Below are 21,833 nucleotides of genomic sequence, written 5' to 3' on the forward strand. Positions count from 1 at the left end.
CACACAAGTAGGTGAACATGAAAAGTCTTCCTTCCTACCTTTTACCCAAGTCTTCTCTATATAAACATCTGCTCTTATTTCTCGCTGCTATAGCCCTCTCTATGCTTAGTCCTTCTTAGTTCTTCTCTTTCCCTTCATTTGCTCTCCGCCCTTTTAGGCATGGCTACTTGTTCAGCAGACCTAGCTCCGCTCCTAGGCCCCAACGCCACCGCCGCAGCCGACTACATATGCAACAAGTTCAGTGACTCTTCCTTGGCTGTTGACAACACTTACCTCCTCTTCTCGGCCTACCTTGTTTTCTCCATGCAGCTCGGCTTTGCCATGCTTTGTGCTGGCTCAGTCCGTGCCAAAAACACCATGAACATCATGCTCACAAACGTCCTTGACGCTGCCACTGGTGGCCTCTTTTACTACCTTTTCGGTTTCGCCTTTGCCTTTGGTTCCCCTTCTAATGGCTTCATTGGCCGCCACAACTTTGGCTTAAAATCGATTCCTTCCTCTTCCTCTTCCTTGGATTATAGCAACTTCCTTTATCAGTGGGCTTTTGCTATAGCAGCTGCTGGAATCACCAGTGGCTCAATAGCTGAAAGAACCCAATTTGTTGCTTATCTTATATATTCATCTTTCTTAACCGGTTTTGTTTACCCCGTTGTTTCTCATTGGTTTTGGGCGACTGATGGTTGGGCAAGTTCTTTCCGAAACGATGACTTTCTCTTTGATAGTGGAGTTATTGACTTTGCCGGGTCCGGGGTTGTTCACATAGTTGGTGGTGTGGCCGGATTATGGGGTGCACTTATTGAAGGACCAAGAATTGGCCGCTTCGACCATTCGGGTAGATCAGTAGCCTTGCGTGGTCATAGTGCAACCCTTGTTGTTCTTGGAACTTTCATGCTTTGGTTCGGTTGGTATGGGTTCAATCCTGGTTCATTCAACAAAATCTCCCCTTCTTACGCTTCTGGGAACTTTTACGGGCAGTGGAGTGCGGTGGGAAGAACGGCCGTGACAACCACGCTAGCTGGATGCACGGCGGCGTTGACTACTCTTTTTGGGAAAAGGATTTTGACTGGTCATTGGAATGTGACTGATGTGTGCAATGGTTTGCTTGGTGGCTTTGCTGCTATTACTTCAGGGTGCTCAGTAGTTGAACCCTGGGCTGCTGTTATATGTGGGTTCGTGGCTGCTTTAGTGTTGATCGGATGCAACAAGTTGGCTGAGAAAGTCAAGTTTGATGATCCTTTAGAGGCTGCTCAACTGCACGGTGGATGTGGTGCTTGGGGCGTGCTTTTCACAGGTTTGTTTGCTACTAAGAAGTATGTCAGGGAAGTTTACCCCAGCAGCAGGCCGGTCAAGTATGGGCTGTTCATGGGAGGTGGAGGGAGGCTCTTCGCTGCTCAGATTATCCAGATTTTGGTTATCGTTGGGTGGGTGAGTGCTACAATGGGGACTTTGTTTTATCTTCTCCATAAGTTTGGCCTCTTGAGGATCTCAGCTGATGATGAAATGGCTGGTATGGACTTGACAAGGCATGGAGGACTTGCGTACATATACCATGATGAAGATGAATCACATAAGCAAGGGATTCAGATGAGGAAAATTGAAAGTCATCCAACTCCTCCTGCAGTCTAAAAAATATATTGTTCTTTTTCAACTTCAATTTCTTAATTTTTCCTTTGGGTTATCCTAGGAGGACTTGATACCTCTCCTCGCCTTCCTTCCCTTCAGAAAAAAAAAAAAAAAAAAAAGATGGCTCCTTTGTTTAAAAATATCTTTCTGGATTTTGTGTAAGATAATCTTATGGGTAGGTGGCTGGTTCTTGTTGAAGATAATGGGAGGCCTTGACCAAAAAAAGTCTCTTTTCTCTCTTCTTAATTCATGTAATGTTGAAAAATTGGGTACTCCATATTATAATATGGCAATGTATTGATTTTGGTTATGGTGGTGTGTACAAGTCCATTGGCAGATAGTTGAATCTATCTTGGAAGATGCTTTTGTTTTACTTTTCAAACTCTTTTTTTGTCTTAGGGAAAGGTGAGGTAAGGAATCGCCAAGGATTATGGGCTGCTTTGGCTTTTTCCTAGTGATGCAAAGAAGGGAAAAACAAGCAATTGCGTCTTTGACATTAATTTCAGGGAAGTTGGATTCTTTCATTAATGAGCATGTGACGTTTAGCCATTCTCATGGGTCCCCATGCCTGTGGGGGAGAGAATCTTGTGAAGTGTGGAACTAGCTGGCTACAAACTTGGAACTGGTCGACCTTTCCTTCAATGGGATTCTGTATTTTATTCAGAATCTCAAATGCAAAATGTCTTGGGTGGAAAAAAAAAATAATGTGGATGTGAAAAAATCTCTGGATTCTCATTCATATTCTGCAGGAATCCATCATCTTCCTTACTAGAGATTAGCTTTTAACTTATGTGTCAGATTTGCAGGCTCAGTTTGGGGTTAAATTAGCTGGGTTTCAAAAGGTCAAGCATCCAACACAATTAAGTTTTGCAATTCCACAGGATGAATAGAAACCCAGAAGTCACAGTGAGAGAAGAAGATTGCAATTTTGTTTAGCTAACCAACCTGAAGTTCTGTTTCCATCTGACGAAATCTACATTTGTCCATATCTATCTTTCAGTTACTGTTCACATTAGTTTAGCAATATCATGTTCGGACGAGTGAATTCTTTTCTTTTATCCCCGGAAAAAATGTTAATTGTGACAAAGAAACATTCCATGGCCATTCCTCCAACGTACAATCTTTCAAGCTTTGTTTTCATTGGAAAGCCAGAGCGCCACTCATTTATCTTATCTACTCTCAGACCACGCTAGTTGCCCTTAAACACTGGCAACTAGGAACCCCCAAAGTCAACATTTTGTTCTGTAGCTTTTAAGAAATGCTGCAGATTTCTACAAACTCATTTTGGATGCATCTACCTGGAAGCTGCAAGGGATGACAGTAGTGCTTATTTACAGTGTGATGCTGACCTAAAGCAGGTTAGTTATCGGTCGTTGAAAATTGATCCTTAACAGCAGCGGCTCTATAAGTTTAAAGGATTAAAATGAAATATTTAAATACTTTTTTTATTAAAATTTTATTTTTTTAATTTTTTGACATATAAAATTTTTAATTAAATTTTTATAATAAGTTCTTCTAATATTTTTTTAATTGATAATATAGTCAATCTATTTAATCTTTATTGAGATATTATTAATTTTAAATAAAATTTTATTAATTTTAGTTTTGAAAATTTTTTTTATCCTGAAGCAACACTTACTAGAATTGTTAACATTATTTTAAAAATAATATATGCATTTGGTAAAGAATCGAGTCTTCTTATATGATTAAATATATCAATTGAACTGTTTTCTTCTTATATAATTTTTTTAAAATTTTTAATTTTAAAAATAAATATAAACCATCAATATCAGAATAGTTGTTATATTTTAAAGAACATTCAACATTAAAGCAATATTCTTTCAAATGAAACTCATAATTTTATGAAGATAATAAAAGAACAGACTTATTGTGTATTCTTTAGAGAAAAATTGAAGTTAAAGGAAGAAAGATCAAATGAGAAAGAAAGATTTCAAAAATAAATATTATACTTTGAAAAAATAATTAATTTTATATATAAAAAAAAAATAACCGTTGAAAATCATTAAATACGTTGATTGAAAATAAAAAAAATAAGTGAGAAAAAAATAACTGTTAAAAATAATTAAATACATATAACTGTTAGTTTATTGAAAATAAAAAAATATAATTAAAAATTAATAATATTTTAAAAATAAAAAAGTAATAAGAAATTAAAATTTATTAAACACATAATTAAAAAAAATAAATAATTTTATTAATTATTAATTATTTTTATATTTTTTAATTTTTATATATTTTTAATATAATTAATTATATTATAATTATTATAAAATTATAAATTTTGGTTAAAATTGAGACCTTCCTAAATTGGGGACTAAAGCCCTTGCTTGGGTGGCTTCACCCAAGGGCCGGCCCTGTCCTTGAGTAAAGTCCCTGCTGGATATCTATTTGTTTGCTTTACAGAAATTCTTTTACTAACCTCCATAGTTAAACATGAGAACATTATCACATAGCATTTCAATCTGCAACCCAATGCTATATCTCAGATGGCAATCTTCCCCATTAATGAGTCCAACTTTCTAAGCACAAAAATCACAGTGAACTGCAATATTGAGCTGACATACAAAAGGAAGAAAAAGCGGGAAAAAGAAAAAGTATAACGGAAGAATTTAATTGGTAAACGCTCCTATTCATGGTCCAGGATTGGTCCAGGAAGGCTTGCTCGTCAACAGTTCCAGGCTTACACCCAAAGCGAACAAACAGGTGAGTGGTTTGGTGACACATCATTGTCATCAAAGTTGAGGACTTGGAAATGTTTTGTTGACCATGGAACTTCCAGAAACTTTGAATAACAATCAGTACGGCTTCCTTTCTTTTTAACTTTCTCAAATTGCAGCAGTAATTATAACAAAAACCCCAAAGTGCAGAAAGCACTAGTTAGCATTTTGTCACATGATCAATGATCGTTGATTCTTGTCAAGGTCAAGCAGGGCGGCCTCCGCCATTACTCCCATATGGGAAAAAGGGAAATGCAGTGTTCACACTTCACATTTTACAAAGAACTGTATCGAAAATTTCTCAGTTTTTAATCAAGACAAGCAAACTTTTTTCTTATTCGACCTTAAACCCAAACTCAAATCTCGTTTTTGAAGTCAAAATCACTTGGTTTCTGTGGATTTTGTTAATACTTTTGAGATGGGACAATTTGGAAAAAAAAAAAAAAACTCAATTAATGGAGAGTGTGAAACCCTAGAATAAAATCTAATTCCTCTTTCAACTTATTATGCCTTAGACTATTGGCCTCAAACAAGGCAGGCTATTCCCAAAATCCATTATATTATATTATAACACACAAACACAGCAATCAAATCACAAACAAGCTTAGGCAAAGATACGAAGACACAGGAAAAGCAAAGCCAAGCCAATAATAGAACCCAAAAACACTCACAATAAACCCCCCTCAATCTCCAAACAGCGATAGAAACCAAGGAAAGTACACACCAATGCCTTACAAAGAGAGAACACGATCCTCACCTGTAAATCCCTGAAATACCCTCCATTGATTAAGGAAATTACAATGTGAAGGCCCCATGTGAGTTAAAATCATAATATGTAAGATATAACAATCCCAACATAAAATTAATATTTTCGTTTTAATTTTATATGATATTAGATTTTTTTATTGTTAATGGCGATGTTGTTAGCTATTCTCTTTGTCTCATTTTATTTTTTTTAATTTAATTTTCACGAAATTAAAAAAAATAACTTTAATGTATCTTATATCATAATTTTTAATGCTGAAAGGTAAAACAATAAAAATCATAATAGCGAGAAAATATTTGTTTTATTTTTCGAAATTAAATTCACTACGATAAACAAAGAAAAGGAAGGGGGCTTAACTTAGTGGGCCTTGGAATTTACATTTGGCGGTGATTTAGGCCCAATTTATCTCAAAACTCATACCCGGCTCCATTTGCTATCTCCAAGAATAACGATAAGGAAACCAAAAACGAAAAGCAAAGAAATGAAGTGAACTTTGTGGGGCTGTCCATGGAAGTCCTTGCAAGCTCTACTGCAACTTCTACACATCCTCATTTCATTTTGTCGAACCACAAGAAACCCTTTATTCTCACGTTCAAGCCTTCCATCGTTTCTCAGGTAATCTTTTTTTTTTCTTGCTATTTTACTCTTGCATTGCTGAATTTTGGGTTATAAAGAGAGTTGATATTTACTGATTTTTTCTGTAAAATTTTGAAGGTTTGCATGGTAATGATTTTATGCTTTTATTATAATTTAGAGTTCATAGGATAGTAAATGAGTGTCTGACATAGAAAGTTTATGACTTTGGGTTGTTGTAAAGTTTTTCTTGATTCTTGAACTTTATTATAAGAATATAGTTTTGGTTTATTTCTGTGATTGTTTCTTGGCAGTTTGGGTTGGTTCAAAACTGGGTCTTTTTGTTCTTTTGATAGGTTTTGGTTAGTTTTTATGGTTGCAATTGTTTGGAGCTTGAGTTTGAAGTAAGTGATATGCCACTAATGCCATGGTATTGCACTTTTACCTCCTTCATGGTATTGATCGTCTGTTTTTCATGGCTTGTATCGCTGGGAGAGATTTCCTATCACTCGATCATCTGTATAGAGTTAATCTAGGCAATAGACATTGCATAAAGAATGAGACACATTTGTTTCGGTTCATCAAACTTATTCTTGCCTGGCATTTCTAGTACCTGAAATTTTCTCCCTAACTAAGCATGTTCTGAATGAATCTGCCGAATGAATGTGTGAATACTGAAATTCATATGTGAGCCTCTCTTAGTTCTTATTTTTCAAATGGATTATTCACAGGTGCATCCATGGAAATCTTTTCCTGTAAGGGTCATTGAAGCTCGTTTATTGAGTGGGATATTGTGTATAAGGACAAATGTCAACCGGAGTGGAATTTGTGGCAGTTCTGATGCACTTTGTAAACATGAGTTCTTGTTTCACCCATTGTGCAGGCTGAATAAAACCTTTTCATCTCAGTCTAGTTGTTTTGCTATAAGTCGTGGATGCTCGCATAGATTGAGGAAACATACAAGTAGTCTTCAAAAGTTGATGAGTCATTCAGACAAAATCAGACGACATGCCTCTGTTGTTTTTGTTCGCTTAGTTGCTGCTATGCTGCTGGTTACGTCAGTTTCCATTGCTGCTAGCAACACACTCTCATGTATGTTTGATTTTATGAAGAGTAGTCTCATGTGCTGCAACATATGGGGGGTTTTTTTGTCACATTTTCATACTAATTCTTTTTATATTGTACAGGGGCCCTCTCTGAAGAGAATCTCCTCTTCTTAGAGGCATGGAGAACGATTGACCGTGCATATATTGACAAAACTTTCAATGGGCAAAGTTGGTTTCGCTACAGAGAAAATGCACTTCGAAATGAACCAATGAACAATAGAGAAGAGACATGTATATGGAATACCTTTAGCATTTTATGTTTGGTAGTTTGCAACATGTAACCCAAAGCAAAATGTCATACGGAAAAAAAGGACTACAACCTGATTAACATGCATATTTGTTTCTGTATTGCTGATTTCTTTGTCTTCTATTATTTCATATCTCATATCATTTCATAAATGTTTACCTGATCATTCATTCAATTTTGTAGTAGTAATGTGAGGAGATAGTATACTCATCTGCTTGAGATGGGAATTAGTTAAATAATTATCTTGTAATCATTCCATCGCAATTAGTGAAGAGTAATGATTCTGTAAGTAGCATACTGCTATTCTAAGTTCTAATTGCACATTTCTATGCAGACATGGCCATAAAAAAGATGCTTGCCACACTGGATGATCCTTTCACTAGGTTTCTGGAGCCTGAGAAGTTTAAGAATTTGAAGGTATGAGGCTGTTTCTTCTCATGTCTTAACTTAATGAATTCTAGCCTGGATAACATGGTAGCTATTATTAAGCATTGAAATATTGTTGTTTTCTGTAGACATTTATTTTAACATGTTATTTTCCCTGAAATGTGTTAATTTTTCTCTGAAGGCAGTCTGGAACTCAAGGGGCTCTTACAGGTATAGGACTAGCAATAGGTTACCCAACAGGATCTGAAGGATCACAAGCTGGGCTTGTTGTTATTTCGGCTGCTCCAGGAGGTCCTGCATATCAGGCTGGCATTTTATCTGGTGATATTATCTTGGAAATAGATAATACAAGCACAGAAAGCATGAGCATTTATGATGCAGCAGAGAGATTGCAGTAAGCGTGTCACTGTATTTATTTATAAGTCAGCTGAAGCCTGATCAGCTCTCATTTTTTATTTTAGTTGTGAAGAAATATCTATTCAGCAGAGTTTTTATGATAGAGATCTTTTCCTTCATCTTCCTATTGTGTGTGTGTCTATCTATCCACTCTTTTTCTATTATTTACTGTTATGCTCAGCTTTTGACATAACTACAGGGGAGCAGAAGGAAGTTCAGTGGAAATAACAATTCAAACTGGACCAGAAATAAAGCACTTGGCTCTAACGTATGTTAAGTGTTTCATTTGAATTTCTTATGATGCATTTGTACTCAATAAAAAAGTTAACTTTGTCCAAGGTCTGCCAATGGTAATTGATTCAGCATCTGAAGATTGGTGTCACTGTTGTTATTATGCTTTTACCAATGGAGTGAACTGCAATATAAGAATGTGGATTTTACCATTTTATTCCTAGTTATCCTGTTGTGCTCCTTGTAATTCAGTAGTACAGAATTTACATTTTCTTTTCTTCCTTTCTTTCTACATCTATTATGTGAAAGATTTAAAATTAACCAACTGCTACTTTCTAGGCGAGAAAAAGTTTCACTGAATCCTGTAAAGTCAAGACTATGTGAGATTCCTGGTTCAGAAAAGAACTACCCCAGAATTGGTTATATTAAGCTAACATCATTCAACCAAAAGGCTTCCGGTAAGTTGAGATATTGACTGCAAGTACTCTTTGTTTTGTCAAGGATTTGGACTGAAGCTGTGAATTTTTAGGTTCGACAATTTTTTTCAGGAGTTTAGTCAAATGATAAACTTTTGAAGTTATTCATTTATTTTCTCTTTTAGTGCATGCTTGTTCACTTTTTTCTGATTATCCAGCCTCATTAGCATCTTGAAGAAAGGAAGGAGGGGGGAAGGAGATCTTTGTCAGAGAGTCCCCTTCCCCTCTTGTTCTCCAGTTTATATCTAGGATATTGTCCTGAACCTTTACATTTTCTGTAGCTGCTGTCAAGGAAGCAATTGATACTTTAAGGCGTAATAGGGTTAACGCCTTTGTGTTGGACCTTCGTGATAATAGGTGATTAGCTTTCAACATGATCCATTTTAAACTTGTTCTTAAGACAGGCTTTCTTAAAGGTTAAATTTGCTGCAGTGGTGGTCTTTTCCCAGAAGGAATTGAAACTGCCAAGATTTGGTAAGTTAAACCATTCAAATTTAAAGGTTCTTTTATCCATGTTAAGTTTCATGGCACAAGTTATCATCATTAGTTTCTTTCGAACAGGTTAGACAAAGGTGTGATTGTGTATATTTGTGATAATCGTGGTGTTCGAGATATATATGACACAGATGGAGTCCCTGCAATAGCAGTTTCAGAACCCCTAGCTGTGCTGGTATGCTTGGTTATTAGCTTTGCTGCTTAGGACTTATGTTTCTTGGATGTTATATAAATTCTGTATTTTATTCTGAAATCTGTTGTGAGGTCCTTCCTGTTTTGACTGTTATCACGTTAGTCTGTTTCTGTATGTGAGAGAGTAAGAGAGGATGGATTTTCATTCTTAAAAAATTCCATCATCTGAATTTCCTTTAGGTGAACAAGGGTACTGCAAGTGCAAGTGAAATTTTAGCTGGTGCATTGAAAGATAATAAACGTGCTGTGTTGTTTGGAGAACCCACATATGGTAAAGGGTAATTACTTCTGCCCCTACAGTGTATACAAGCATCCTATATTCTATAACCTAACCACAACGATGCACGCATTCCACTCTGCAGCAAGATTCAGTCAGTTTTTCAGCTATCTGATGGCTCTGGCCTGGCTGTTACCGTTGCTCGTTACGAGACACCTGCTCATAATGATATTGACAAGGTTTACTTCTAGTCTCTGTCCTTCTACAACTATGTCTCTCTCTCTTTCACTAACTCTTTTTTGGTCTTTCTTCCATGTAGATCGGTGTGATTCCGGACCATCCTCTCCCAAACTCGTTTCCCAAAGATGAGGATGCTTTTTGTGGCTGCCTTCAAGACTCTGGTTCTGCTTGCTATGTCAACAATGTCCAACTATTTTCTAGATGACAATTTCGTTTCTGAAGCTTCATCTTGTTAAGGAACATGATTCTTTGCGAATTTACATTCTTTGAAGGTTTCATAGCTTTATTTTCATTTGGGGAGATGTAGATTTATTTTTGACTGTGTAACATTTTTTTAACTCTCAATGTTCTGATCAGTACAAGCATCCAATTCCTTTTGACAACATAAACAAGAGATCAAAGTTTCTCTCTTTACGAGAGAGAAAAAAGGGTATTTCAGGTCACATTGGTTTATTTCCAAAGACATAAAATTTGGATGTTCATAACCACAACTTTCACCACATATATGTAGCTTATATACTTTTTAAAATTGTTATAATATTTATTAAATTTATTTTAATCGGGTATTTAATAGGGATGGATTTTTAACGGGTAATGTCTAAGATATTCAAATAGGAGTTTGAGTAGCAATTTAACCGTGTATTTATAAAATTCGAGTTAGGGTATTTAAAAAATAACGGATATCTTATCTGTTTATATTTCTAGAGATAATTGTTGCTAGTGATTTCTGGCCTCAAGCAGTTCAATTTGATTTTTCTATTTCTTTTACCTGCAAATAGACAACATGGTGAATAAATCAGTAAAGGAATTGTACCTAACTCTTGCCTTTTCTATAATATTTATATTAGGCAACAAAAATCATAAATAATTTAATTTCAATCTAATAAGTGTCCATGTTAACCTAATGTTTTTGCAATACATGATGAAGAAAATGAAAAAGGAAATTAAGGGGAATAGCAATTAACATTAAAGGGGCCACTTCAAATTGGTTTTTGGACACAAGACAATAATCTGAACATGAGACAATAACTTGACATTGATCTAAGTATGGACATAGGGAGCAGGGTACAATGTGAGGGAGGGCAGAAGAATTATATTTCTGTCAATTGACTCTTTAAACATTATCTAGTCTGATTTCTTTTCATATTTTAACAAATTTACTTCATATCTGTCCTTCGATTTACTTTCCTTAATAGGAATTCCAAATTTAATATAATGGCTGATTTTTTTCCATATTATGACAAATTACATTAAATAAGAATCTCAAATTTAATGTAATTTCTGATTTCTTTCCATATTTTGACAAATTTGCTTCATACTTGTCCCACATTTCCTTAAATTTACTTCCCTCAATAGAAATTCTAAATTTAATATAATTGCTAAATCTTTATCAGGTAAATCTTGAAATTGCCTTGTCATGGCAAGAGAATGCAAGAATCCAATTGAGTTTTATTGTCTTTCATATATCAATTAGTACAGGCATGCATATATATACCTCCAAACCTCCAAGGCTAAGTCACACACTCAAGCATAACGTTTCTGTTGCTGTAATCCTGCTAACCATGACCAAATTTTCTCCCACTCAGTTTCTCATCCTTGCTCTCCTCTTGACTCGTATGTTTTGTTTATCCCTTTAACTCATTACTTTCATAGCTTTTCAAAAGCGTTACGCTACCGTCTAAGTAATTGATTCAATGATCATCCTTTTTTAATCAAAAAGTTCGATTCAAATTCTTTATGATTTAATTTTTTTTTTTGGGGGGTTTGAGAGTTTAAGTTGTTTTGTTTGATTTTTGTTCGTGCAGTTGTCTCAATGGCACCACAGATTGATGCACAGCAAAGATGTGAAGAGATCTTAGATCCAAACAATTGCGTACTTGAGGATTGTAAGGAGAGGTGTTTTGAAAAGCACCAATCCAATGGAGGTCAATGCGTTGAGAATGGAGGCACTCCTCTAAACCCAACTTTCAAGTGTCTCTGTGTTTATGACTGTTGATTTTTATTTCTTGTAAGCAAAGAGGAAGACTTAAAAATAAAAGGTGAAGCACTTACATTAGTATGTTACTTTCATGTTATGCGACAGGATTTTGTAGAAAAAACAATTGATGACAAGCAATGCTCTAAATGAACCCCAAGAATCTAAGATGAAAACTGAGAAAATAACCCTCAGATCCAAGCATGACCTATAAAATAGTCAAGCAAGAACCGGAACAAGTAACCCTCAGACTGTAGCTTGGCCTAAACACAACAGAGCAAAGATTGTCATGTTCCGACCTTAAGAGTGCTAGACAGAATCACCAGAACAATTTAGTCCAGGAACCCAAAAATGGGAAAACAGCAAACAACAATCTCAACAGCAAAGGTGCATCACTGTTAGTTCTTTTCATACTCAACTTGCCCTTCTCGTTTGTTGTCTTTTTTGAGCTGCTTGCCTTTGTTGATGACATTCTCGTCGAACCCATTCCATCTAGCTCATCCCATCCACCAAAGCTGGGTGCATCTTGGCCACCCTCATTGACAGAACCATCATCACTAACTACCCATGATTGATAACCCTTCATTCCCTTTCTGCTCTGTTGGCCTTCTTGTACTTCTTCCTCCATTTTAACATTTTTTACAGTGCGTGGAGATGTATTTTTTGTTCTTTTCCTAACCCTGGTCTTACGCTTCTGCTTGCTTTGTGATCTTCCGAATAACTTTTGAAATGCCAAAGTGATTGCTGACTGCCCAAGTGGAAGTGCTAATGCCATGAGGAAAGCTTTTGGGCCCGTGGCAAAAAACAAGGAAAGTAAAATGGCTGGTAGCGCCCAACCAAAGGATTTGAAAACCTGCATTGACCAACAGCAAATATATTGGGATAACAGAAATGATTTACCATGACACTAACTTTTGATAAAATAACATTGGGGGGAACCAACTATAGGACATGATCCAACGGGAAAAAGAAAAACAAATAATTTAGCAACTGTTCTTTTAAAGCTATATTCCTATATAGAGCAAGATTCAGTACTGAGGCCTAAAGAGCTGCCAATTGTAGTGGCAAATGGTGTGTCCAAGGTAAAAAATCATGCGATATGGTGAGGAAGCTAACACTGTTTCTCAAACATGATCAGCTTATATGTCTTCTTAAAAGAGTTCAGGTAAACCTCATGCTAAAGCTGCAATGCAGTTTTTTGGGTACTCAAACTAGTTAACTTCTTTAAGATGCCATTTAAACTCCTCATTGTGAAGGACAATATACCGTGCATCAAAGGATTTTCCAATATGTTAGCGAAATACTTGATGGGAATTAGGAGCCTTGGGATTGGATTCCTTTATTCCCATGGAGAGTCAGTCACGTGCAAAAGGTTCATTGCATCACATAGTTTACAGCTGTGGCAGAACAGCATATGCTAGCCTGTTACTAAGATTCAAAGCACGACGCAAAGTCCCACAGAAGAAAATCCTATTTGACTAACCCAATAAATGAAAGAATTAAGTTAATTCCAAAATCAATTTTTTTTCATTCTACTACTTGTTCAAAAGGAAGCAAATCAGACCAACTATGCTTTAGAGCATTGCATGAACAAGGCATACCTCATCCAAAGTTAATAAACAACAGGCCACAAATAGTTTTCCCAGAATTATTGATTTATTCAGCTAATTCCATTGATAAAAATAAATGGTAAATTAGGGTAACTGTATATTGAAAACATGCATCAAATTCAATAACATCCACTTATAATGTAGTATTAAACTTTGCTAACTTTTTAAGCATCTCAGCACCCAAAACTCAGCCTAACCTTTTCTATCCCTTTGGTATGAAAAACCCAGCATTCAAAATTCAACCTTTAAAATTACATCCAAAGAAAAAAAAGGGAAAAGGAATGAAAAGATTGAACCTTCAAAATCCAAAAGCTATCAATAGCTTCATCCAAAATCCCAGAACTTGCAATTTCTTCATCATCATCATCATCATCATCATCTGCTTCTTCGTCGTCGTTTTGGGTGTTGAAGCTGAAACCTTTGGCACGAATTGTTTCAGCATTAGAATCCCACTTTCTTCTTCTTCTCCTACTATCTCTGGCTGCATACGAGCTGAGACGGCGGCGTAAATGGGAGCGAGAGAGAGGGCAGAATGGGAAATGGATGAGATTATTATGGAGCTGAATGTCGTTGTAGTGTGGGAAGAAGATGAAGGAAGACCAAGGGGATGGTTGAGCTGCCATTTCCATTTCCGGTTCTCTGCCTCGGCGCGCTCCCCTGTTTCGTTCTCTGCCATTTTGCCACGTTCTTATTTGCTGCTCCATTGAAAAAACGTTTGATGATAAAATAGCTGGCAGCTCTTTACGACGTCGTTTCAACTTTTAGTTCATAAATCAGAAAACGCCTCGTTTCAATAGCTAAAGCGACACCGTTTTTCAGAGAAGATCCTCTATATAAAATCGATCGTAGGAAGATTTCCGTCTTGCCCTGTATCAGATCCTTTAGAGAAAAGAGGGGGAAAAAAATCCCTAGAAGCTGTAAAGGAAGATGAGGCCAATGCCGATGGAATTCATGGTAGACCCAGACGATCAAGGCTCAGCCATGGAAGTCGACGACGTTGACCCACTCGAGATCTTCGGCGAAGGCTCCATCCCTGTTGACAACAAGCTCGCCGACGCCGATTTCTTCAACAACTTCGAAGACGATTTCGATGACTCCGACATCAACTAAAAAAAATTCCCAAGTTCCCATCTTTATCTCTCTCTCTATTTATTTCCCTTTACAGGGTTTCTCCCCAGTAAAATTTCTCAAATGTTTGTTCAGTTTAGTCGAATTTGAACTGTTCCATGGATTATCTCCTCTGCAAACTATATCATAGTGTATGAATTTTATCATTATAATAAATATAGTCTTTTTGAGCCTAGGGCTTTGGTTAATCGAACCTCTTTTCAATTACTTTTTTGTTACTATTTAGTTCATGAATTTGAGAAATAGCTTTAGAGTTTAGAAATACACTACACCACAAGTTGATGTTTGAAGGATGGAATTAAAGAATTTTGGGAATGGGAACTCTTTATTCATTGATTAAATTAGATTGGGACATTGCCTTTATCTTTTAATTCTAAAACAAGATATTCCATCCAAAATTTAAATAAGCCAATCATTGCAGCTGGATTTATTGAGTAGTAAGATGCATGGTTCCACATCTTTTGCCCAAGGAATAGTTTTAGAATAAAAAAAATATTTGTTGTTTCTTAAATTTTAAAATCTCCAACTTTAGATATATTAAAGACTTTATTTATCATTTAGGTTACATAATGGAAGGTAGTATATCATATATGCTATGATTAAGAAATAAATTCAACCTTGGCTTTTAAAGGGACAGAAACATTCATAAACTGTTGGAGCAGCAGGATTGGTTGGGATACATTGAGCAGCCATCTGTAAAAACAAAAAAAAAATCCCAAGCAATCAGATTAATTTTCAAAACCCAATATCAACAAATTTTCTATGAAAATATAATGTGTTATTTAAAAATGTAATGTTGGGAAGGGGTAGTCAAAACAAACCAGAGAAAACCAGAACAAGGATGAGGAAGTGAGAGTGTGAGCACTTGGCCATTTTTAGCAATGTGTATCAATGGAATGCTTGAGTTTTTTTAGTGTAGAACTCAAGCTTTTGGAGGGAGTATAATATAGGGTTGTAGTGTATAGCAACTTAAACAGAAACAAAGAAAGAGGCTAATTGTTTTGAATTCGGGATACCATTGGGTCAGATTGCACAATGGAGGAATGAGATAACTGTTGCAGAACAGAATAATGGATGAATACAGAACTGTCTGATTAATTTGCTTTCTTCTTCTTTTAGATGAAATCGGATTCGTTCTTTGTTGTCAGCTTTGACTAAGTAATGGGTACAGTGAATCTTTTCTTAACACTAAGAAGGAGGGGGAATAGCCTGGAATATTACACATTATTTCCTTGCTTATGGCTTGTATCTAAATTGTTATCAATGGCTGTATGAAGCAAGGCTTTCCTTCAATTGTTTGTCAAACATTCATACGGTTTTGAGTCTTCAGAGTAAAATCATGGCCTTCAGAGTAATTCTCAGATTACAATATAAATGAGCCTTCTTTCTGCGACAAAAATGGTGATGCACCCATCTTTTCTGTGGAGCTGGCGGCGAACAATTACTAGTAAGTTAATTATATAGCCAGTTAATGACTATTTAAAGGCTGAAATCTTCATTTTTAAAACTTCTTTTGTGTCTGATGCTGGAACTGTTTCTCTACAATCAATGCTTAGGGAATTCCTGTTGCTGGGGAATCTTTCCTTAGTTGTCATCATAAATTCCATACCATATTTTCTATCCATGAAATGGCTTACAATTAATAAATTCAATAAGTATTGTTTGAAAGTCTTCTTTCATTTATCAGTTCACACCCGTCCCTGCCTCGGAATTTGCTCATGAAGAAAACCATGAGTTGTTTTCTTCAGTTACCATGTTATTACCCCATTACAGTATTCAACCATAAATGTTAATAGCCATGTCCATGGATCTATATCTGTATCTTTTTCACAAAAGGGTGTGGCATTCCTTTCTTTGGGTTATAAACCATGGGAAGAAAGAAGGTTAAGCATGAGTTGATTCCCAATGAATCTGTCAGGAAAGCTACACTCAAGAAAAGAAAGGCCGGGCTGCTGAAGAAGCTGAGTGAGCTGACAACCCTGTGCGGTGTTACCGCCTGTGCAATCATTTTCAGTGGTTACAATACCCAACCCGATGTTTGGCCTTCCCCGATCGAGGCATTCCATGTGCTCGACAAGTTCAACAACTTGCCTGCAGAGAAACAAGGCAAGTACATGATGGACCAGAAGGTTCTCCTCAGAAGAATCATGTCGCAGATGAATGAAACGTTGGAGAAGCAAAGAGAGAAGAACCGAGAGCTGGAGGTGAAACTTGCGTTGGCCGAAACCAACTATGATTTCAATAGTTTACAACGTTCGGAAGAATTGGTTCATCTGTTGAAGGAAAAGATTAAGTTTGTGATGAATAAGATCGAGAGCAAGGGGTTGAAGGGCTGATCAAGTTTAGCAGGAAAATGGAAATAAAAGTAGAGAGCATAACAGGTTTTTTTCATCTGAGATTAGATGTGGAATCTCTTTTGCTCTACATGAATAAACATTAAACTGGTCACCATTTGGCATTGCTTTTATCCTATCAATTGCCTGAGATCTCATACTTCCAACCCTGCTTTTGGTATATTTGAGTCTTTATTCTTCAACAAAATTGTGTGGGTTGCAAATCATTTAATCGGAACCTTAATATTTTGGTTTAGATAGCGGGTTCAGGGAGGTTTTGATCGGGTCATTTTGATAGATTAAAATTGTGTTTGATTCCTGGTCGAGGATTCTGCACTTCCCAGATCCAATTTAAGGACTGGGAAATAAAAACTATCCAAGTTATGGAATTTCTTAGTTTCTTTTGTTTGGAATTTCAAGTGGGAATGGATGAGCTTGTAATGCAGGGTGAGGCCATACAACATATATTGCTGCCTTGCCCCCACTTCTCAAAAAAGGGTCATTCCTTGACATCGGACAAGTGACAAGAAGCCATTACTTTTGTTTTTGCTCGTGGTATTTGTCATGCTATTGCTAAATTGCAGTATGGTATACATGTCATCTTATGGATTCTACTTAATTAAACTTGTAAGAGATTTTAATATTGATCCAGTTTCTCTAATCTGACGGATTCGGTGTTGTCACCAGTGTATTTATACAGGTTTGTTAGTGCATATCTAGGGCTGTACTTGAGATGCGCTATCACTTAGGTTTCTCTCTTAGCTTGTTCCCCTATCCTACCAAATCAGTGCTGAACTTCTGATTATGGACGAGTATGCATTTGGTTGGTTGTGAGTATTTATATTTTAAATGCGATATCAAGTTCTGGGTAAACATTGCTACTCTCCAATATTTCCCGCCACCAGGTTAAAAGTTCTACCTTCATTCTGCTGTTTTGCTCACTTTGCCAGTTTTGATAGCATCAGAAGGCCAAAAATGGCAACTCAGCGAGGAGAAGCATCTGAGCAAACCACAAGTACTCCAGTGACAGGACTGATGGAACTGGTGCAAAAACGATATTAGAAAGTGAATTAGCATTCTGAAACTTATCCTTATGCGTGGGCGTCCTACACACTTGTTTATGGTGGTTTGGCACCATGGACTGCTTACAGATGGAGAAAGCTTCGCAAGACTGAGAACAGAGTGCGAGCCTTTCAAGAGACTCCGCAAACTCGTTGAAAATGAAGAATCAGCAAACTCTGCTAATAAAACTCCCAAGTAGTTATACGCTAAACTTCAGTTTCTTTTATATAGGATAAAAGAATTATTCTGATATGGAATGCACAAAGTTTTTGTCAAATTCCCCAGCAATGACCAAATCCTAACTGCACCTCAAGTGCATTGTACAGAGACAAAGGTACAGCAATCTGATATGAAATGACAACTCTCTTTGCAAATGGGTCATATGTACATTTGCACTAGAATCTACTGTCCCGGACATAAGTGCACCAACCCATCTTCCCTTCATCTTCTTCAATTCATAATTCACCATAATATTTAAACTGTTAAAAGAATGCTCTTCTTCCAGCATTATATTCCAAAGTAAACTTGTTATAGAAATACAAGCTTCAATGACAAAATTAGCATTCTGCATGATTACACTACTATCAAATTACCTTCACTCAAACAGAAACATCATATTACATATAGCCTCAATCATAGACTATATCCAATTTGAATTTGCAAATAGTTAAAAGTGGAAAGGCAGGAAGTGGATGAGGCTTCCACATTGTGTATCAAGGGACTATCAACCCCTGCTTTTGTAGATAAGTTGTTCTTGCTATTTAACCTCACACATCCAGTGTCACAATGAACACCCTAACCACGGTGCCTAGTATATATATAAATTGTGGTCAAATTACAATTCTAAAGTTAAGCAGTAAGTAAATCACTATAAGAAATGACTAGACAAGGGGGATACGAAAGAAACAAAAAGGAAAAAGTCATGTGCAACTAATTAATTTACAGCAACATCAAAAAAATTTTAGCAAATACCTACAATAACTAGCAGAATAAGTGAGCGGAAAACAAGTTGATTAACAAAAATCTTTCTCCTCACTGCTTTCTAAGAATCTCCTTGCATTTTCAATTTCAGAAATTAGGAGAGCTGACAAACTTAGATATACGTAACTTTAAAAAAATAATAAACTAAAATTTCACCAAATAGTTATCAACCAATAACTACCAAAGCTGGGGAAACTAGCAGAAAATACCTACATATCTACAATAATTTTAAAGTAAATATATTAATCTTCAAGGAAAGTATTTATAACCAAACACATAAGCACAGACGCAGAATTTCATGAGAATATCAAGCAGAGAACCACTTTCTTTCGAGCCCATAACCTCTAGATAGAACACACAGGCCCCTTTGTCACTAAAGCATCCAAGATACCATTCTCTCACTTCTTGGTCTCTTTAAGCATCATTTGGATTAACATTAGTCTAATTTGCCACACTGCCTGATAGCGATGACACAGAGAAGAAAAGCAGAAGACAAAAAGAGGACAGAACAGGCCAAGAAAATACCAGCTATCAGCTTCATAAACATAAAAAAGAAAACACTTTCAAGCTTTTGTTCATTCCAGTTACCTTATGGGGATCCAAGTCAGCATCCCCCTAATTTCCACACTTCTTTAGTGTCATGGTGAGAATCAGGGTTGGGGTGAGGAAGAAGACCATTCTCACTCAGTTTGAAAGGAATTCTAATCAATAATTTGAATACTTCTTTTGTTATTCAATAAACTTTTTTAAACTTCCAATCGAACAACGGAAATGGACTAAGTTGATACATTAAGTATAAATAAAGGAACAGCAAAGTCCTCACAATTTTGGACCAAACAACAGAAAATTCAGTGTTCTTCATAGCACTTGACAGTATACATAAATCGACATACCAAAGGGGACAGTTTAGAACAAAATACCTATTAATTTGATCAGAGGGCATGTCATGGATTAGTTCAGTGTAGCCAAGGCAAATGCCATAATCAATACCCAAGATAGCTTGGATCCCCCATATACTCAGCAATCTGTTCAAGTTTCACATTTAGCAACTCATGACTATCAGCATCTCTTACGACACCTGTTTCTCGATCTACATCCCTCTCTACCAAACTTCCATAGACACCTTTATGCCTACCATACAAAATTAGAACAGGACCACCACGCCTTGGCAATGCAGTCTCAAGCAACTCCTGCTCAACACCTTGAATCAACTCCCTACTCTCATCCATTGATATATCACACATATATGGTCCAACAACATCCACAACCTGCCCTTTCTTCAAATACAACCTTCCCCCTTCCAAATTTTTACTAATAATCCGAACCCTAATGTGACTTCTAAGCCAAGAAACCCCTCGATCGCCATTAGTCCTAACTCTCTCCACATTAACCTTCGTTTCACTTCTTTTCTCACTCTCTCTACTTCGTTTGCTAACCTTTCTTTCATCCCCCTTGGTTTTCAAATCTTTAGCTTCCCTAATCTTTAACTCTGTCAACTTTCTCAAACACTTCTCTTCTTCCCTCGATCCCAAATCGGCAATCTCAAAAAGACGAACTTTAACTTTCTCTTCGCTTTTCTTCAACCTCAACACAATCCACCCACCACCCAATTTCTCCATTATGGTACCTTTCAAACCCATTTCTCTCCCTTCAATCACTCTCACATCTTTCCCCACAAAAAACCCATCTTTATCCTCCTTCACTATTTCTTCTGTGTCATGTTTCTGTTTGACATTCGTGAAACCGGGTAATCTTTCTTTATTTTCCTTAGAACTAAACCCTAACCCTTCCTTATCGGTCCTCCTCTCGTACTGCTTTACTTTGACATCTTCCTTGGCGTTCTTCCCAATTCCTCTCCCTTCAACCCATCCATAACCAGCAAGCAAAGCCTTACCGAAACCCTCCACCGGAACATCCTCGAACTCCTCGAACCCTCGATCCTCGGGCAACCTCTTCAAATCCTCTTTTAAACTCTGGAGAAGGACTGCCTCGACGGGAGCTGCCGATTCGGGGATCCCCTGTTGGTCACCCGCATCATTCTTGGCGGAGTTGTCGCGGAGATTGAGACCGTAAGAGATTTTGGCGTCGGAATTGGGGAGGGGGAGATCGGAGGAGGACTCGAGCTCGAATTGGAGATCACGAGAGCCGTCGGATTGGAGAGGGATGTGGAGATTTTTCATCTTCTTGTAGGGACGCCATTCGTTTTGTTTGGGAGGGATTACAAAGGAGGGTTTGGAGTTGGGGTCGGCTGGGGTTTTAGAAGGGTCGAATTCCGTGACGAATTCTCTGTGGTATTGGTCTTCATGGGCGGCGGAGGTGATGGGGATGGACGTTTTCTGGGTGGGTTTTGATTTGGAAGGAAGAGAGAAGGAGAGTTTCATGGCCAGAGAGGGAGAGAGAGAGAGAGAGACAGAATGTCACCGCTGCGTGTAAGTAAACTCAAATATTGCGAATGCGGAAAGACGAGACCTTGAGAAAATAATTTTAAGTAAATAAATGGTAGAAATAATTTTAAATAAATAGATGGTAGTGTCTTTTTTATTTTTAATTTTTAAATAGATGGTAGTGTCTAATTTACTTGAATGTCTAAATCAAAATAATGCTATTTATAATAGCCGATTTCTTAAATCTTAAAACTACAGTGCTATATTTCTAATTTGAATATAATTAGCATTATAAAATATTTAAATAAAATAAATATTTTACTCTCAATTAAAAGATATTAAATAAAATATGTTTTTTATTTCTAATTAGAACACAACTTTATTATAAGTAAATTAAATAAAAGTGAATTCTAAATACAAAAGATTTCTAAGTATTATAGTCCTAGTTCTCAAAGTTTCCCAATCATGCAACCCTGTGCGCTCTCGTGCGGCTCCTTTGCGATCCATGTTGTGCAGCCGGTGTTGTGCAATTTGTCTGGGACGTGTGGCCTGCAGTTGTGGAACCCGTGTGCGGGTTTCCCTTGGCGCAACGCCTATTTTTGCGATGCCTAAAGATTCGACCTTGGGATGCACGACATTCATGCGACTTTAATGCTCACTGTCCACTGGCATG

The 21,833-nt window shown here is 36.8% G+C and overlaps 6 protein-coding genes and 1 pseudogene across 9 annotated transcripts; 5 read left to right on the plus strand and 2 right to left on the minus strand.

Annotated features, from left to right (window-relative positions):
• The first annotated feature begins 76 nt into the window (after positions 1-76).
• LOC18603350 (ammonium transporter 1 member 1-like) lies at positions 77-1,933 on the plus strand. The gene has a single exon (XM_018119969.2). The coding sequence runs from the start codon at positions 160-162 to the stop codon at positions 1,624-1,626; it is 1,467 nt and encodes a 488-aa protein (XP_017975458.1). The 5' UTR covers positions 77-159; the 3' UTR covers positions 1,627-1,933.
• Positions 1,934-5,560: 3,627 nt separating this feature from the next.
• On the plus strand, positions 5,561-10,052 carry LOC18603351 (Peptidase S41 family protein). Of its 3 annotated transcripts, none has more exons than XM_088805133.1 (13): positions 5,561-5,742; positions 6,432-6,792; positions 6,888-7,037; positions 7,388-7,470; positions 7,626-7,834; positions 8,036-8,104; positions 8,407-8,525; positions 8,825-8,900; positions 8,976-9,017; positions 9,105-9,213; positions 9,411-9,501; positions 9,593-9,686; positions 9,767-10,052. In XM_088805133.1, the coding sequence occupies exons 1-13, from the start codon at positions 5,635-5,637 to the stop codon at positions 9,774-9,776; spliced, it is 1,521 nt and encodes a 506-aa protein (XP_088661259.1). In that variant the 5' UTR covers positions 5,561-5,634; the 3' UTR covers positions 9,777-10,052. The 3 variants fall into 3 exon arrangements, with proteins under 3 accessions (XP_088661259.1, XP_088661258.1, XP_088661260.1); XM_088805132.1 differs by having other exon boundaries at positions 5,562-5,742; positions 9,411-9,508; XM_088805134.1 differs by having other exon boundaries at positions 5,603-5,742; positions 6,584-6,792; positions 9,411-9,508.
• Positions 10,053-11,249: 1,197 nt separating this feature from the next.
• On the plus strand, positions 11,250-11,810 carry LOC18603352 (putative defensin-like protein 165). The gene is made up of 2 exons (XM_088805799.1): positions 11,250-11,301; positions 11,457-11,810. Exons 1-2 carry the CDS (start codon positions 11,250-11,252, stop codon positions 11,681-11,683), a joined length of 279 nt encoding a protein of 92 aa, XP_088661925.1. The 3' UTR covers positions 11,684-11,810.
• On the minus strand, positions 11,736-13,972 carry LOC18603353 (uncharacterized). The gene is made up of 2 exons (XM_007035262.3): positions 13,569-13,972; positions 11,736-12,515 (listed from the first exon to the last, which is right to left on the minus strand). Exons 1-2 carry the CDS (start codon positions 13,899-13,901, stop codon positions 11,982-11,984), a joined length of 867 nt encoding a protein of 288 aa, XP_007035324.3. The 5' UTR covers positions 13,902-13,972; the 3' UTR covers positions 11,736-11,981.
• A 151-nt stretch (positions 13,973-14,123) lies between these two features.
• On the plus strand, positions 14,124-14,588 carry SMAP1 (small acidic protein 1). The gene has a single exon (XM_007035263.3). The coding sequence runs from the start codon at positions 14,200-14,202 to the stop codon at positions 14,380-14,382; it is 183 nt and encodes a 60-aa protein (XP_007035325.1). The 5' UTR covers positions 14,124-14,199; the 3' UTR covers positions 14,383-14,588.
• Positions 14,589-14,726: 138 nt separating this feature from the next.
• LOC18603356 (agamous-like MADS-box protein AGL80 pseudogene) lies at positions 14,727-17,125 on the plus strand (annotated as a pseudogene).
• On the minus strand, positions 15,075-21,247 carry MOS2 (D111/G-patch domain-containing protein). 2 transcript variants are annotated; one of them, XM_088805278.1, is made up of 2 exons: positions 19,697-21,247; positions 15,075-15,093 (listed from the first exon to the last, which is right to left on the minus strand). In XM_088805278.1, the coding sequence occupies exon 1, from the start codon at positions 21,155-21,157 to the stop codon at positions 19,760-19,762; it is 1,398 nt and encodes a 465-aa protein (XP_088661404.1). In that variant the 5' UTR covers positions 21,158-21,247; the 3' UTR covers positions 15,075-15,093; positions 19,697-19,759. The 2 variants fall into 2 exon arrangements, with proteins under 2 accessions (XP_088661404.1, XP_017975170.2); XM_018119681.2 differs by lacking the exon at positions 15,075-15,093 and adding an exon at positions 18,242-18,603.
• Between the last annotated feature and the right edge of the window lie 586 nt (positions 21,248-21,833).

Source organism: Theobroma cacao, chromosome 4 (assembly GCF_053813885.1).
Source record: "Theobroma cacao isolate CCN51 chromosome 4, ASM5381388v1, whole genome shotgun sequence".
Classification (NCBI taxonomy): domain Eukaryota; kingdom Viridiplantae; phylum Streptophyta; class Magnoliopsida; order Malvales; family Malvaceae; genus Theobroma; species Theobroma cacao.